Below are 12210 nucleotides of genomic sequence, written 5' to 3'. Positions count from 1 at the left end.
TTTAAACCTTTTTCTTTATATCTAACCTCAATCCTCCTGAAGATAAATTTTGGTTCTTCTGGATCAATAATATTACAAAGATTTCTTTGTAATCTAACCATTCATACCACTAAATACTATTGTTAAATTACTGCTTCAGCTTTCTCTTCTTGAGCCTATACAATTCCAATTCCTTTCATATGTTTCCACATAGATTGGATGGATACTCTTTTCCCATACCCTAATTGCCTGAAACCTTTGCTACAGCCTCTACCAAAGTAGAGCCCAGAAATGAATACAATTTGGAAATTGCTTTTTATCTGTGTATGTCAGATGTCTAAAAACTCCCCAAACTAATGTTTGAGAAATATTTCTAGGGACCAGACCTTTTCAAAGTCATGTAACAGCTAATTTTTTTTGCTGTTTCTATGTCCTGGGTCTTAAAAAAATATTTTTTTTATTTAAAGTCAAATTCAGGGCTCTTTAAATCACATAACAGGATGAAGCCTTCCATGTCTGGCTCCCTTTATTTTTTTTTTGTAAGGGGCATTGTGATAGGAAGAATAAGATGATAGATTAAAAGGAATGGGAAGTGTATTCCATTTAAAATTCTAATTATTTTCTTTCATTTTCATTATAATGGAAATTTTCTTTATGATTTCTACATACTATGTATTTTATACATACCAGTTCTGTTTCTTCTCTAACAACACTAATACATTTCTAATTTCTGTTGAGCTTGGATTTTTTTTCTTTTTTCCTCCTAACTCCTTGGTTGACTAGGAGCCTTTGACCAGTGTGGAGAACCAATTTCTAACTAATTTTGCATGCATCTGACAATGCCAGCTTTCTGGTTTACTTTCATTTAGTGAGCTTGTATGCCAGTTGATTCTATTTAACAGACATTTGTTAAATTCCTGCTGTATGCAGGTCACTATGATAAAGACTGAAGAAATAACATTTTAAAATAAAAATATAGCCCTTGCCTTCATGGAATTACAGTCTAGCAAGGAGCTAAAAAATTTTTTAAAAATAAACATAACACACAACATTACATGATAAACACATTACAGGAAGATAAAATAAAGTGGTATGTAAGATCCAAGGGAGAAAGCTCTTGCTGATGAGATAAGGAAAGGATTCATGGAAAAGATGACATTTTGGTTGAGTCCTAAAAGATTAGTAGGAATTTAATAGACAAAAAAGAGAGGAATCCAGGGCAAATGAAGCCTAAAAACAGCATGAATTAAAAAACTCATCACAGGGTACAGAAAGTAATTTAATTTAGCTGGAATAGAGAATGTCTAGAAGAGAGTAAGAGAAAGGTGGAAAAATAGAATGTAGCTAGATTGTGAAAGAGCTAGAATTCTAAACAAAGGAATTTAAACTTTCCTCACTAAACAGTAGGTCCTCCCTGATGATATTTGAACAGATAGTGTAGCACAACAACTTTGTATGTTGATTATTCTATCTGTGGTATGAAGGATAGATGAAAAGTCAGAAAAGAAAGCAAGAAGACCTATTAGAATGGAATTGATAAGTCTTGTTACCTGGATGTGAGAGAGAGCCAAGAGGTAGTCAAAGATCAATAGTACCAAGATTTTGGGTATTGGAGTCAAGGAAAATGATGGTGTTAGTGACAGAATGCAAATAAGTGAAGTTGACTTGGGACATGTTTAGTTAAGTGCTCAAAAGAGACATTGGGATAAAGATGATAGTTTTAAGAATCATCTGCTAAGAGGAGGTAGCTAAAGCCATGGGGGAATGAGTAAATGTCAGGGGAGGGAAAGAAGAGCCAAAGATAAGCCCTCAGAGAATACCTTAAGGATGAATAAAAAAGGTTAAAAGGATGAAGAGCTAGTAAAGGAGAGTAGATGGAAATTTTAGAGAGGTTAGAGGAGGACCATAAGAGTAGGCAAGAAAAGTATCTAATAGAAGGGAGTGTTAGTGCTGCAAAGTGGAACTGGGGGAGGGAAAGGGGGCCACTGGAAATGTTGAAATTCAGTAGCTGTTCCTGTACTGCAATGAGAATGCAAGCCAAATTGCAAAGAGTTAAGAAAAGAGTGGAATTATGAAGGAAATGTATCAACATGAAAAGGTTTTAAGTCATTAAGTAATGATGGAGAGAAGACAGGTAGAAGAGTAGCTGGAAGCAATAGAATGCTCAATGGAAGGCTTGCTTAGGATCTGGGAGACCTTAGCATGTTGGCAACTAAAAAAAGAGACAAGATGTATAAGAGACAAAGAATGACTGCAAGAGCAAGGTCTTTGAGAGACTAGAGGGAATAGGATTAAGAACATAGGTAAGATTAGCCTCAGACTGCTATTAAGGATACTACTGCTTCTGTGGCAGTGGGAAGGAGGAATGAGTAGGTGATGATTCTGACTAATTTTAGGCACTGAGGAAGAGTTAAGGTATTCCTGTTGGGAACTATATAAATGCAAGATGCCATTAAAAAGAGCAATTTGCAAATCTCTAATTGATGCCAGATATGGAAGTAGTGGTAGAGGGAGTTTCTAATGACTCTTGCCTAAACCACTCCCTTTACTAGATCTTTCCATATCCAGCACCACTAAGAGTTGAACCTCCCACCCACTGCCAGTCACACACTGGCAGATTGCCACTGAGCATAGCATGGGGCTTGAGAGTGAACACAAGATTTGCCAAGTCATGTAGGAAAGAATCACAAACCTTGCTAAAGTCAAAATAAATTACTTCCTTCCTCACTGTACCAAGTCCATCAGAAGGAAGTTTAATTAATTCAGTAAGACCTAGTCTTCATAAAGACATGACATTTTTAGACAATTCTTTCTTTTATTCTGTATGAACAAATTGATCTTTTTCCCCCATTATTCTATTACTCTTCATGATATATATTAAATCGATAAATTGTTTAATTTCCACCTCACCATTTTTCATTTATTTAAAAATAGAAACCATTTCAATTTTCAAATCACAACTGATCCTTTTTTTAATCTCCTGTGATCATTTGCTGTCTAATAATTTTAATTTAATTGGTGTTCTTGCTATGATGATAAAATTCTCAAGACTTCCATTAACCCAAGTTTAGCACTATGTGAAAAATCTTCCATTTAAAAACAATTCTATTTCTGCTATTCTGCACATTTGTTCTGAAAATGTTTACATTACACTTCCCCCAAAGGTTGTTAAGCTGAAGCAGATTGAGCATACCTTGAACGAGAAGAGGATCCTGCAGGCTGTGAATTTCCCTTTCCTGGTCAAGCTGGAATACGCTTTCAAGGTAAATTTTGCTTAAGGGAAAAATTAAAAAACCAGCAAAAAGAGAATATGAAGTTACAAAGGTTGTATGTAGTTAAAATGTCTTGTGTTTATAACATTTCATACCATTTGAAAACTTTCCAGGTTCTCTCTAGATACATTGGGTAAATGGATATCTGTACTTATTTGTCAAATGCCATTATAAAATCAAATATTTTAATTGATCAAAAGCCATGGTAATGTCTAGCAAAACACAGGTCTTAGATTCATGTAGGCACACATATCCACCCACTTTTTTCTATTTCCATTTCATTCCTTCTGGTACATCTTACAAAGTAACCTAACCTCTAGCCTTTTAATTTTTAAGAATTAACTTAATCCTTGCCTCTCTGTTCATGTGACTCTGGGAACTGGAGAGATATTTTTTTCTAATATATATTGGCATATTTTTCTTGCATTGTTACTCTGGCAGTTCCATTATCTAGAATGAACTATGGTAGCATCACAGCAAAACTACAAGATAGTCTAAAACTATGTCTCTCTGCTATTTTGCCTTTTAAACAAAATAATTCTTTTTTAATCTCTGAAAAGCAATTGGAGGGGGGAAAATGATCTCTTTCTCTTGACCTGTACCATTAGTAAAAAAACAAATTTCTTTAGTATCTTTTTTCAGGGAAACAACTATTTTGACTTAGTTTTCTTGGTTTTTATCATTCATACATGTGAGAATGCAATCATATTTGGAGTCTACGTAGGATATTCTCAAGTGAAGTTAGTCCCATGGATGTTGGGAGCTGAGAAAAACCAGGATGGATTTATGACAGTTCCCAGAAGAAAGTGGCTGAGTGCCCTAACGTTGGGAGCCTGGAGGACTTTGGTGCAGCACTCTATTCCCACATTATTAACCTGTCAAGTAGATTGTAAAAGTGTTCTTTCCTAATGGAAAACAGTATAACCTAAAAATATTTTTCGAGAAACAACTTGGGTTTTGTATTTTCTTTTATGTTACTTAAATTCTTTTCGCTTACACACAGGATAATTCCAACCTGTACATGGTTATGGAATACGTGCCTGGTGGCGAGATGTTTTCCCACCTGAGAAAGATTGGCAGATTCAGGTAATCTAGGTCTTCCTCTCCTACCACCCCCCCTAAACTTTAAGTACTAGCATTTATTCTTGTTTGTTTTTAGCTCCCAGATTCTAGAGAACCTCAATACCTTAAATACATATCAATTGGTTTAAATAAATTTGGAGTTATTTGAAGAATGCTGTAGGAACTTATGTAACAAGACAATGTAATAAATACATGCATTCATTAATTCAAATGAAGTAAAATGGGCATTTTCTGCCAGTGCTAGCAGTAAGTGACCATAGTTTTGAAGAGATCTTAGAGAAGGCAAATTGGCTGAAGAATATGACCCTCACCAAAGGAAATTTGAAAAGACCAATTGAGTATGCTTTTGGTGAATTTAGAAAAGGGATTTTAGCAACTCATGGCACATACATCGAAGGCATCATCTAAGAAGATTTTTTAGTGGCAATTTAGGAGAAGGCAAACAACCACAACCATCAACTGTTGAGCCCAAATGAAACTCTTTATCATTCAGGAATTTGTATGTAGATTAACTTCACTTATTGAATTGTATCATTTTGATATGTGTGCATAGATTTATGGAATCCATCATATTTTTATTCCTTACAGCGAGCCCCATGCCCGCTTCTATGCCTCCCAGATTGTGCTGACTTTCGAATACCTTCATGCTCTTGACCTGGTCTACCGTGACCTGAAGCCCGAAAACCTTCTGATTGACAAATATGGATACATCCTGGTAGGAATTAATCAAATTAATATGAAAAGTATTTTTATTCATTCAGGAAGCACTTATTAGGACCACCTTAACCAATTCCCCCAAATAATACAAAGATCATTCCTTTTCCTCTTCCCTTTTTAATAGGTCACTGACTTTGGATTTGCCAAAAGGGTGAAGGGCCGAACCTGGACCCTTTGTGGAACTCCCGAATACCTGGCCCCTGAGATCATCCTCAGCAAGGTACATTTTATTAGGAAATCTTTTACTATCAGCAACCTAATGCATATACCATCCTGAATTTCTTCAAAATCTGTGTAATTTTAAAATTAGTTGACAAAAAAGTGTTTACTGTAATTTTTCTAGTTCTAACTTACTAATTTAAATCAACAATTTCTGCATTAACTACTAAAAATTGCCTGATTAGGGCCTCCCATTGCTTCCACAACTTTAGTTAATTGCTACCCTCGTTGTTAAGGAGATAGTATAAATAAATCCCTGGTTATGAAACCAGATGAATAATCCAGTGCTTATTATTTTTAGTAATGGGGAAATCAGTGGAATAAGGTTCTCTGAATGTAGATGTATTGACAAAAGGTGCATATTAGCTGCCAGTTTGTCCCATCTGTTTAAGTCACCAGGTAAGCTGCAGATATAGACATCCAGTCATGCATGAAACTTTATATTAGGATATCATTCAGCACTGTAAGAACCCCACAATTACGGTATACTTGCAGACAGATTGGAGAGATTCTAATACATTCAGTACCTCATTGCAACGTCAACATCCAAAAATGATCGTTTTCACTTTCATTTCATTTTCCTCAATTCAAGGGAGCTTAGAATGTGGGGAGGAGGTGAAGGGATTTGAAGAGATTTGTTCAATTAAATCATACTTGATGACAGAACAAAAGAGCTAGAGATAGTTTACCTCACTGCTTCCTAACACAGGCAGGTATTTCTATTATACAAAATGACTATTGAGAAAGCCTCATTGTACAGGATTATTCATCTTGGAGCATTCCCCAGGCCAACCAGATAATGGGATTACAGTGTAGTTCATATTTAGAATGAGCAAATAGCCTTATTATACAAATTGTTTCATTGTGTTATCTTCTTTAATGGAATTCTACTTATCTTAAAATAATCCATTATCAAAGTGACTAAGAGCTATGGTAATAAGCTTTAGTATAAATATATGTTGTCTTGATATTTTATTTTGAATACTTAAGTTTTCTTCATTAGTGCTTTAAAAACAAATATACATTATTTTCTTATAAATTTTGCATATTGATATAAATTTAATTATACATCTTTTGTACTTTAATGAACTTAATGTATGAATTGAAGCAGATAGAGCATAAATTATGTCAAAGTGACATAATTACTTTAAGGATCTGTGATTTAGTTGGTGGAGGTAGTACCTCCACCAAGGCAGATCACAAACCTTGTATGACTCAGTAGATGGTCTTCGAGAGTTGCTGTGGCCAAAACATTCATCACCAAACCCACCATGGTGATGACTCTTTCCCAACTTAATCCTTAGACAAGAGAGACCAGACAGACCCAAATTTTCAAAGTTTTGTGGGCTTGGTAGGATCTATTAGAGCTTGCGTCCCCCTGGCATAGCCTTTTGCGAATCAGGGGTCCTCTCCATGCCACAGTGTGGCAACGGAGTAGGATTTTAGATCAAAGTCCATTGCACTTAAATAAGTGCATGACTTTCATATTGAGGTGATTAGGCATCCCATTAAAGGTCTCTTTTCCAAAAGTCCAGACAGTGATTAAGTGACCTTGGCACACTGACCCTTCTAAGTTCTAGCAACTTAGAAGGCAATTCCACAAATTTCCCTGGTGTCCCAGAGCTACCGTTTTATTTAAAACATTTGAAGCTCTTGGTTATAATGTAGAAGCCCTGTCTCATTAGCTTGTGGGAGCTCAGAATCTTAGTGGCTTACATTTGGATAGTGCTTTCTAGAGACAAAGCACTATTTTTGCATGCATTGATAGCATTGCAGAGTTAGACCTCTGAGATCCTGTGGTTCAAAGCATAAATTCTATCTACGACATCCCCAACAAGTGGTCATCCAGCCCCTGCTTGAAGACCTCCACTGACTGAGAACTCATTACCTACAGAAACAGCTGGTTCCATTTTTGGATAGCTCTAATTGTTAGGACGTTTTTCCTTATATTAAGTCAAAAATCTGCCTCTCTTTAACTTCCATCCCTTGGTTCTAGTTCTGTCCTCCAGATCCAAGACGGAGAGGTCAGACCTATAATGGTGGAGACTTGAGATTTTACAATAAAGTAATCATGCACCCTTTAAATCTTCTCTTCTCCAAGCTAAAATCCTCAGTTCCTTCAACCAATCCTCATTTGGCATGCTTTGGAGTTCCTTTTACCATCCTGAATGCCCTCTCTGGACCCATTCCAGCTTGTCAATGCCATTCTTAAAATGCAGCACCTAGAACTGGACACGATAATCCAGATGGGCTCTGACTAAAGAAGAATACAGAGAGGGGCAGAGTATAGTGTACCTCCCTTACTCTGGATGCCATTAATGTAGCCTGAGATTGCTTAAGCTTTTTCGGTTTCCTCATCGCACAATTGACTCACATGGAGTTAGCAGTCCACCAGAACATCAATTTTTTTTTCACTGCTAAAGATAATATTTTTAGTTGACCATCTGGGACATACTGAATCCACCTAGCTACACATTTATCCTCAAGGAAATTATAAACTACCTTGCCATCTGCCTTACCCAAGTTTAGATATACAGATATCTGAATATCTGCTATACCCAAATCCAGATTTGGCTAAGACAAATGGCAAAGTATCTACTAGTTTCTACTAGACTAGTAACTAGTCTACTTGTCTGAAATAAAATGAAATTAGTTTAATATATAATATATTCTTTCCAAACCCATGATAGTTTATAGTGATTGTCTCATTTCTTTCTGAGGATGTACAAATTGTTCTAATTTTCAAAAGGGGGAAAAAGATGACTCCTTCAAGCTCTAGGATAGTGAACTTGACTTTAATTACTAATGACAATCTAGAACAATGTTAGCCTGCTGCAGATCCCATGACATACTTCCTACTTGCCAAAATTGGCTTTTAATCATGATTCAGCAGCCTCACATTTGAACATTCTTTCAGTACCTTCCAATACAGTTTGTCTGGGCCATGTCATTTGAACTCCAGGAGAGCAACTTTAGCAATATGCTCCCTTTCCATCTTCTCTCCTTTCTTGCATCTCAATTCCTTGTTAACTAATGAAAATAGCCATCTGACCTTGGTCAAAAAAAAGGAGTAAAATAGGCCCTGAATATTTTTCCTTCCTTTTGTTTATTATCATCCTCCTAAACAAAAGCCAGTATATTTTCTTTGATCTTCCTCTTGTCTCCAATAAAAATCAAATGCCGTTTTCTTTAGCATTATTTGCAAGCCTTAGTTCAAATCAGGCTCTAACCCTTCTGCTAGTATTCTCACAAGATGATTCCATTCTTTCTTTTATGGCTTACTATTAGATGCCTTTCTTCCATATCTTGGACTTATCCTTCACAACCTAAGTTCAGCAATGCATTTCTTACTCAAGTACATTGTACTCATTAGCCATTCCTCCCTTTTCTTTCTAATGGTAATTATAGTAATCATTCCTTTTTTTCAAAGAAGTAATCATTTATTATTGGGCACTAAGATTTCATTCCTGAAAGCCTCCCAATTTTCTTGAGTTGAATTCCCTTTTAGCACCTCAGGCCAAAGAATCTTTGCTATTCTATCTCAGAATTATTCAAAACTTATTCTCTCTAAGACTTGGATTTGGCACAGACTGTGTGAAACATTCCCTGATGCCATCTAAAATGGCATTGTTTCTTCCTACCAAGGTTTCTGTCATTTCCACTTCACTGATCATTTCCTTCGTTTTAGGCAGAATCAGATACACATTAGCAGTTGCTTTTCTCTTTTCTCTTTGTCTTCCTTCTGTTGGCAAAATTATCATTAAGGAAAGCCAAGAATTGATCAACTCTTAGCAGAGAAAGATTACCTGTAGAATATCCTTCAAGGTTTGGCTTAGGCACCACCCAGCTTCAAAATTTTCTCTTCAATTGTACTTAGGCTAGGAATGGCAGGAGGAAATCAACATATGGAGATAGAGATAGATAAAAGGAAATTTGAAAAGGAGAACCATAGCAACTGGTGGGGACCATTTAGAGAGGGATCAGAGAAGGCTCCTTTTTTCCCCCTTGGTAGTCTTTTTATGCACTCTGTCCTTGGCCAAAGGAGCGTCATTCCTGTATCTTAAGCCATGGTTCAGGAAAAAAAAATCCTTCTCCTCTGTGCCCCCAACCATCTTCTTAGTCATGTATATCACTTTCCAACTACTTTTGAAGTCTTTACTGGCAATTGGTAGTAATTATAGAAAAACCATCTGGGTTCCTAAGTCTAACATTTTCCTCTTGAATTCAGTTCTCATAATCCTGGAGAATCTTCCCAGGAATCTTCCTGATGATATTTGTTCCACATGAGTTACTAGAAGGGTAGCAGTCCTTGGGATTAACAAATCCTTGAACAAAACATCTTGAGTACACATCCTAAGAATGATAACAACAATAGTAACATTTATAAAGGTCTAAAAACAATATATACATTATCTCATTTGCTTCTCATAACAACCTTGTGAGGTAGATAGGGCAAATATTATCTCCATTTTACAGATGAGGAAACTGAGTCTCAGTGAGGTTAAGTGACTTATTCATAGTCATATAGCTAGTAAATGGTGGAGCTGGGACTCAAATTCAAGTCTTTTGACTCCAGATCCAGTGGGTTGTTTTCCACTATACCATGCTGCCTTTTAAGAGGTCATTTGGTCCATCTCCCTGCCTGCAGGGTAGACAGCATATTTTTGAGATTGGCTGTTTATTTTTTTATTAATATTCCTTGGTAAATATTTTTACAAGCTTTTTTACAAGCCTGTTCCAGTGTTTACCAGTCATTAGTTTCCAAATTTCTCTCCTTTATTTAACCTGAATTTGTTCTGCCTTAGTTTAAACCCATTTCCTCTTCTTCCCTCAATAGTTGCTTAGTAATTGCTTTGATACTCTTTCATGTGCTTGAAGATCATTGTACAATCATTAACCTTCCCCCAGGCCCCATTTGATTTTAGGAAATGAAACAGTAATTGACCTTCAATACTGATTTATCTCAGGGATACAACAAGGCCGTGGACTGGTGGGCCCTGGGAGTGCTGATCTACGAGATGACCGCTGGTTATCCTCCCTTCTTTGCCGACCAGCCCATCCAGATCTACGAGAAGATCATCTCTGGAAAGGTGAGTAGAGATTGTGATTCATTTCCTCCCCACTCACCCCCATTACCTATTTATAAATTCCTCAGGCAAAATAATGATTAAAAAAAGGAATTCAAGTCAATAAAATAATTTAGCAAATTCCCTGATCCAGTTGATCCATTGGCCAATCTTGTTCTGCCGCTGATTCAGTCAGGCTCTACTAGTCATTTCATTACAATAATATGATGATGTGAGAGAGTCAGATAAGGACAATGGGTGCCTTTTTATTGAAATACTGCATTTACAGACTGTTCTGGTTTTCAGGGATAGATTGAAGGTCATCAACATATATCTTCATTTATAAAACTTTTAGGAAAGAAATGTCCTGAGGGGGGGAAATGTAGAGAAAAGGTATGGAATATGTATTTTAACATGAGGATATCTCTGTGTAGGTCCGTTTCCCCTCCCACTTCAGCTCCGAGCTGAAGGACCTTCTGAGGAACCTGCTCCAGGTCGACCTGACCAAGCGCTACGGGAACCTGAAGAACGGTGTTGGCGACATCAAGCACCACCGCTGGTTCTCCGCCATTGACTGGATTGCCATTTTTCAGCGCAAAGTAAGCCTGGTTCTCTCTTCTAAATTAAATAGTTGAAAATGAACAATTGATATTCTAATTCCAGACGATGGAACATCAAAACTTACTATATGGATTTCACATAGTGATTTTTACAATTATTTATCAATAAAGCAGGGCTGCTAATGATACTTTTATTACTTACTTATTAGGATTACTTGTTGTATGGAAAATTATTTGTAAATATTAAGATGCTTTAAAAATTCATCATTATGGATAGGACTAATAATTATTTTGTGTATCACTTAAGGCACACAGGCTAAATTAGTTCTCTCTCTAAGGAGGGAAAAGGACATGTTCTCTATTTTGACTATAATTTTGAAGTGTTTTTCCTAACACTGAGTCTTACTCTTAATCATTCTCTTCTCATCCCCAAATGGTCTTTTTTCAAGCATAGCTCTCTATCATGTGTCTAACATAGTTTTCGCCCTCTTAGATTTTGGCATTCCCAAATGGATAGCATTAATGTGGGCATGTAGCTCCATTTATATGGAGATATTATAGAAGCCAATAAATTAACCCAGCCGAACCAAAAATGAGAGAATCCCCATTCCCTGTTCATCACATGGAAAAGCTGAAGTTTCTCCTTTATTTGGAAGAAGGGTTCTTGGAATCTTTGAATTAAAAGATCACTGTATACAGAATCCGAAACCAGTAAAAGAGATCTGATAGTCTCTTTTATAGATATGAAGTATTAAATGCAAAAAGTAACTGTTATGATATTTTGATACTCCCAGACAATATGGGGAGGTGAGACAAAAATGTTTTTTTTTCATATTTTTGAGATATTCAGGTGTTAGCAGTGCCATTTAGCCTTGTTTTGTGGGGGGGGGGTATTTAAGAAGTTATCTAAATATGAGGTGGCTTTGTGCTAGTTATGTCATTTTTCTTTTGATCTGATTTTAGGTGGAGGCTCCCTTTGTTCCCCGCTACCGGGGTGCTGGCGATACCAGCAACTTCGACGATTACGAGGAAGAGGACATCCGTGTTTCTCTTACTGAGAAGTGTGCAAAGGAATTTGCTGATTTTTAGAGTGAGCCCAAGAAGACTCACACCTTTGCACCATGTTAAGAGAAAAGGCGAAGCTGAATATGAATATCATCATTGTATATCTAAATTGATACTATCTAGTTCCTTCATTTTCCACACAGCTAAGTAATGTCATCATCATGCGTGCAATCTAAAAGCCCAGAATTCTTAGGTATAGGGCCGGCCAAGGGTATTATTTTTTCTTTGCCCCTCTTTTGTTTGTCCTTA

General features: G+C 36.5%; 1 protein-coding gene across 2 annotated transcripts in view; it reads left to right on the top strand.

Annotated features, from left to right (window-relative positions):
* The window catches only part of PRKACB (protein kinase cAMP-activated catalytic subunit beta), a 29516-nt gene extending 17531 nt beyond the window's left edge, over positions 1 to 11985 (top strand). For both annotated transcript variants that reach the window (XM_044676608.1, XM_044676609.1), the window contains exons 4-10: positions 3144 to 3242; positions 4255 to 4337; positions 4923 to 5049; positions 5176 to 5271; positions 10238 to 10360; positions 10771 to 10935; positions 11860 to 11985. In XM_044676608.1, the coding sequence (XP_044532543.1) occupies positions 3144 to 3242; positions 4255 to 4337; positions 4923 to 5049; positions 5176 to 5271; positions 10238 to 10360; positions 10771 to 10935; positions 11860 to 11985 (819 nt within the window). The remainder of the gene's footprint in view (positions 1 to 3143; positions 3243 to 4254; positions 4338 to 4922; positions 5050 to 5175; positions 5272 to 10237; positions 10361 to 10770; positions 10936 to 11859) is intronic.
* Positions 11986 to 12210: the final 225 nt, after the last annotated feature.

The sequence above is a fragment of the Gracilinanus agilis genome, chromosome 4, assembly GCF_016433145.1.
Source record: "Gracilinanus agilis isolate LMUSP501 chromosome 4, AgileGrace, whole genome shotgun sequence".
Taxonomy (NCBI): domain Eukaryota; kingdom Metazoa; phylum Chordata; class Mammalia; order Didelphimorphia; family Didelphidae; genus Gracilinanus; species Gracilinanus agilis.
The sequence above is the reverse complement of the archived record's forward strand: the minus strand, read 5'-3'. Positions and strand labels throughout refer to the sequence as shown.